Below are 6,000 nucleotides of genomic sequence, written 5' to 3'. Positions count from 1 at the left end.
TTTTAATCTGAAAAAAATGTGGTATGTGGTTTCTTAAGTTTTTATTATTTGCCATTTTATTATTATTATTATTATATTTATTTATTACTGATTGATTGATTTTCTTTATTCTTGATTTGTTTATTTATTTTTCATCTTATTTTGTGCAGAAAAATAAAAATTAAGATATTTGAGAACAGTGGAATGTTTTATCAGAGCTTTTATTGTAGAAAAAATCGGAACCAAAGCACTGAAAAAGTTTGTATATTTTTCTGTTTTTAATAAATGTGTGGTTTTTTTTGGGGGGGGGGGGACCTGATGCGGCCCAGCCTTGCCCAGACCCTAGCTCCAGTGGCCCCCAAATTGAGTAAATTGAGTTTGAGACCCCTGCTCTTGACCATTTGGGTTGAAATGGAGAGACAGGATTGAGGGTAAAGCGAGGGAGAAAACAGACTAGATGGTTTGAGTGGTTGGTGGAAGAATGGCAAAATAACTACATGGTTGTTGTTATGATAGCATCAATAATGTTGATGGAGGTGTGCTTTTAACAGAAAAAGTGTGCTTTTTTTCCCACAAAAATTGTTATACAGTGGAAGCAGGAGAGAGTGAGAGATTCCAAAGACTGAAAAGGTCATCCAGATAGACATGTAAGATACTGTATGTAAGAGTTCTATAGACATTAAATAAGTTAATTTTTTCACCTTTACACCCTGGTAAAGATATGCACAGTTTATATTTATTAACTACAGAGGTGAAATATTTCTGCACATTTTAGAGTGGCTCTTTATTGTGTTCATCCTAAGGCACTCCCGTGCAATAATCATGCTGTCTCATCAGCATTTTGATCCGCGACACTTGTGAGGTGGATGCATTGTCTTGGCAAATAAACATGCTCACTAACACAGATTTAAACAGATGCGTGAGCAATATTTCAGCGAAACAAAACCTTTTCTGCACTTAGGTCCTGCTCATGAAAGCAAAAACTAAAGCGTGTTAATATTTTTGTTGATTTTTGTTGCTGGTGGCGATATTGCTGCGTTATATTGTCCAACAGAAATAAAAAGAAAGGTTGGTGACAGTTTGCAACATCCAAAAAAACCCATTGTTATAATGCATTTTACATACATTGTAACTGTATACAGTGAAGAAAATAAGTATTTGAACACCCTGCTATTTTGCTATTTCTCCCACTTAGAAATCATGGAGGGGTCTGAAATTTTCATCGTAGGTGCATGTCCACTGTGAGAGAGATAAACTAAAAAGAAAAATCCAGAAATCACAATGCATGATTTTTTAACAATTTATTTGTGTGATACAGCTGCAAATAAGTATTTGAACACCTGTGTATCATCTAGAATTCTGACCCTGAAAGACCTGTTAGTCTGCCCATTAGAAGTCCACCTGCACTCCATGTATCATCCTGAATCAGATGCACCTGTTTGAGGTCGTTAGCTGCATAAAGACACCTGTCCACCCCATACAATCAGTAAGACTTTAACTTGTAACATGGCGAAGACCAAAGAGCTGTCCAAAGACACCAGAGACAAAATTGTACACCTCCACAAGGCTGGAAAGGGCTACGGAGCAATTACCAAGCAGCTTGGTGAAAAAAGGTCCACTGTTGGAGCTATCATTAGAAAATGGAAGAAGCTAAACATGACGGTCAATCTCAATCGGAGTGGAGCCCCATGCAAGATATCACCTCGTGGGGTCTCAATGATTCTAAGAAAGGTGAGGAATCAGCCCAGAACTACACGACAGGACTTGGTCAATGACCTGAAAAGAGCTGGGACCACCGTTTCCAAGGTTACTGTAGGTAATACACTAAGACGTCATGATGTGAAATCATGCATGGCACGAAAGGTTCCCCTGCTTAAACCAGCACATGTCAAGGCCCGTCTTAAGTTTGCATATGACCATTTGGATGATACAGAGGAGTCATGGGAGAAAGTTTTATGGTCAGATGAGACCAAAATAGAACTTTTTGGTCATAATTCCAATAAGCGTGTTTGGAGGAAGAAGAATGAAGAGTACAATCCGAAGAACACCATCCCTACTGTGAAGCATGGGGGTGGTAGCATCATGCTTTGGGGGTGTTTTTCTGCACATGGGACAGGACGAGTGCACTGCATTAAAGAGAGGATGACTGGGGCCGTGTATTGTGAGATTTTGGGGAACAACCTCCTTCCCTCTGTCAGAGCATTGAAGATGGGTCGTGGCTGGGTCTTCCAACACGACAACGACCCGAAGCACACAGCCAGGAAAACCAAGGAGTGGCTCCGTAAGAAGCATATCAAGGTTCTAGCATGGCCCAGCCAGTCTCCAGACCTGAACCCAATCGAAAATCTTTGGAGGGAGCTCAAACTCCGTGTTTCTCAGCGACAGCCCAGAAACCTGACTGATCTAGAGAAGATCTGTGTGGAGGAGTGGGCCAAGATCCCTCCTGCAGTGTGTGCAAACCTGGTGAAAAACTACAGGAAACGTTTGACCTCTGTAATAGCAAACAAAGGCTACTGTACCAAATATTAACATTCATTTTCTCAGGTGTTCAAATACTTATTAGCAGCTGTATCACACAAATAAATTGTTAAAAAATCATGCATTGTGATTTCTGGATTTTTCTTTTTAGTTTATCTCTCTCACAGTGGACATGCACCTACGATGAAAATTTCAGACCCCTCCATGATTTCTAAGTGGGAGAAATAGCAAAATAGCAGGGTGTTCAAATACTTATTTTCTTCACTGTAAATGTAATAAAGCAATAAATCACATAAAACAACCCAACACATATCCATCTGGCTTTTTATGCAGGTTTATGTCCCTAAAGATGGCCAGATTGAAGACTTTGCAAAACTCCACATTGCATTGTTTGTGTACATCAGTACATTTACCCTGACTGGAGCAGTTAGAATCAATATTTATTTACTTGGGGGCCACTGGAGCTCGGGTCTGGGTGAGACTGGGCCGCATCAGGTTTTCCAAAAAAAACCCCCAAAAAACGCATTTATTAAAAACAAAAAAATGAAGAAACTTAAATATAACTAAAGCTCTGATAAAACATTCCACTGTTCTCAAATATCTTACTTTTTCTACACAAAATAAGATGAAAAATAAATATAGAAATCAAGAATAAAGAAAATCAATCAATCAGTAATAAATAAATAAATATAATAATAATAATAAAAACTTAAGAAAGCACATATAGTTGGTGGGTAGACAAATGATTTTTTTCATATTAAAATGAACAAAGCATTATTAGAGCCCTGTAGACATGACAAAACACGACTATAGTCACATTTATACTCTTTTTATTTACAACATATTGCGCAACTGCAGGGTCTTGAGACACATGCTAACTCGCAAACTAGAGAGCTAGCCACCTAAACGGTAGCTTTCAAGTTATTTCCTTTCAACTTAAATAGCCAAAAACTTACCACTTCCACACGCATAGGGAGGATAACTATTAACAGTTATTTAACCTTTAACATGAACATGAATCAAACGTAATAATTTTTTCTGGGTACATGATACCATACAGCATCCATATCAAACTTGCGCGGGCCGCACTAACATTAAATTTTCATATCAAGGCGGGGGCCTCAAACTTGTGTCCTGCGGGCCACATTTGGCCCGCGGGCCGCGTGTTTGAGACCCCTGCTCTAAATAAAATACATGGTTTTGTAATAAGCAATATCAGGCATCTCAGGAAACATCTCTGACACTACAAAGTGAATTAATTTGCATATTGTAATAACATTGTAATGACATAAACACTTCATCTAACTATTTACATTCATGAAAAAAGTCAATCAGTTCATAATTCAACTATATTGTGGTTAAAGCGGCTTGGAATATGTAAAAGGTAATGCGCCCAACACTGTTATAGATCCTCCTTGATGGCACCTCCTCTCCTCCTCTCCTCCTCTCCTCCTCCCTCACTCCGCTGTTGGTAAGCATGATGGGTGCTCGGGATGCCGGAGCTGAGGGGAGGAACTCCGAGCGCTTGCCTTCATCGCTTGTGGTCACGGCGATAGAGAAGCGAAGATGCGTCTTCTCTTCCGTCCGGTAACGCAACCCTCAAGCTCCTTCATCTTCTCCCGAAGCCACAAAGTGTTCCATTCCCGGCTTTCCGGAGAGGACTTCCAGGCTTGCCGCTGGTCCACCGCGGAGGAGCCAGTCAAAGTACAAAGCAAAGCTCCTCCAACCGGGGACCGCTACACCGAGGCGGTATGGGTGCGCTGAGGAAAGGGCGTCACTTTACCACGGCTGGTCTCCTACTTCTTATTTGTTGCGCATCAGTCGCCTCCAAAGGTAAGAAAGATGCGTGGTTATGGATAATGAATTATTATGTACAAAATATGCTTCGGGAATGATGCGTTCACGTCACATTTGATTTGTGCAGTTTGTGTCCATCGCCGCTTTTTACTTGGGTGTCACAGTTTAAGCTTTGGAGTTGTGACGCCGTGTCTAACCACTGCCAAGTTTGTCTCCTCCACATCCCCGCACTCAATTCCACGCTAATTGTCAATTTCAACCGCGTCCTTATACATCATTAATAAGTCCATCATGCTGTGCAACAGGCATGCCCACATTTTTTTCTGGGGGAATTCACAGAATCAATGCTTTTTTTTTTTTTATCCATCCAGTGTTTTTCCCTGAGGAAACTGGGATGTATGGTTTGTCCATATGTAGTACCCAAGTTCTTGTTGTTGTTGTTTTACATCTGCAAAATTTACTCAAAAAATACATTTGAGTATTGTTGCCATTATTATTATTATTATTATTATTTATCTTTATTTACCCAGACAAGCAATTTAAGAACAAATTCTTATTTACAAATGCAGTCTGAACAAAGAACAAAAGCACTTTGACCAGGGGTCTCAAACATGCGGCCCGCGGGCCAACATTCCACTTCCTAGGCATATTTATTAGAGCGCTCTAGACATGAAATAACACCCCTATAATAACCTTAAAACTTGTATTACAGAATATAGTAGACATAATTAGAGAAAATAAGACATCTTAGACATAAATAAGGTTATAAATGTGTCTGGCGCGATATAGGAGATGTATATTTTGTTTTATATTGATGTTTGGCGTTGCCGTGTCATCGCACTCATTTTATGTATCCATGCAGTAGCTGGGCCTGGACAAATCAGCCTTGCGGCACAACATTTAAGCCTGGGGAGTAGAGTTTCAAATGTTTTAAATCAGGGGTCTCAAACTCAATTTACTTGGGGGCCACTGGAGCTAGGGTCTGGGTTCCCCCACCCCCCAAAAAACGCATTTATTAAAAACAAAAAAATTAAAAAAAACTTCGCTTTGGTTCCAATTTTCTACAAGAAAAGCTCTGATAAAACATTCCACTGTTCTCAAATATCTTACTTTTTATTTTTCTACACAAAATAAGATGAAAAATAAATAAACAAATCAAGAATAAAGAAAATCAATCAATCAGTAATAAATAAATAAATATAATAATAATAATAAAACGGCAAATAATAAAAAGTTAAGAAAGCACATATAGTTGGTGGGTAGACAAATGATTTTTTTCAGATTAAAATGAACAAAGCATTATTAGAGCCCTGTAGACATGACAAAACACGACTATAGTCACATTTATACTCTTTTTATTTACAACATATTGCGCAACTGCGGGGTCTTGAGACACATGCTAACTCGCAAACTAGAGAGCTAGCGACCTAAACAAAAAAGTTATTTCCTTTAAACTTAAATAGCCAAAAACTTACCACTTCCACACGGATAGGGAGGATAACTATTAACAGTTATTTAACCTTTAACATGAACATGAATCAAACATAATAATTTTTTCTGGGTACATGATACCATACAGCATCCATATCAAACTTGCGCGGGCCGCACTAACATTAAACTTTCATATCAAGGCGGGGGCCTCAAACTAGTGTCCTGCGAGCCACATTTGGCCCACGGGCCGTGTGTTTGAGACCCCTGTTTTAAATCCTTAAAGCCTTTTTTTTGTTTAGCCTGTAGAGTGTTTAA

At 39.1% G+C, this 6,000-nt stretch overlaps 1 protein-coding gene across 5 annotated transcripts in view; it reads left to right on the top strand.

Annotated features, from left to right (window-relative positions):
• Nucleotides 1-3,921: 3,921 nt before the first annotated feature.
• The window catches only part of unc5db (unc-5 netrin receptor Db), a 183,983-nt gene continuing 181,904 nt past the window's right edge, over nt 3,922-6,000 (top strand). For all 5 annotated transcript variants that reach the window (XR_013627106.1, XR_013627105.1, XR_013627104.1 and 2 more), the window contains exon 1: nt 3,922-4,290. Coding sequence is in view for 1 of the 5 variants with exons in the window: in XM_058070184.2 (XP_057926167.2) it covers nt 4,209-4,290 (82 nt within the window). In the remaining 4 variants the exon portion in view is untranslated. The remainder of the gene's footprint in view (nt 4,291-6,000) is intronic.

The sequence above is a fragment of the Doryrhamphus excisus genome, linkage group LG3 (genome assembly GCF_037039965.1).
Source record: "Doryrhamphus excisus strain RoL-2023G ecotype Guam linkage group LG3, RoL_Dexc_Guam_v1.1, whole genome shotgun sequence".
Lineage (NCBI taxonomy): Eukaryota > Metazoa > Chordata > Actinopteri > Syngnathiformes > Syngnathidae > Doryrhamphus > Doryrhamphus excisus.
The sequence above is the reverse complement of the archived record's forward strand: the minus strand, read 5'-3'. Positions and strand labels throughout refer to the sequence as shown.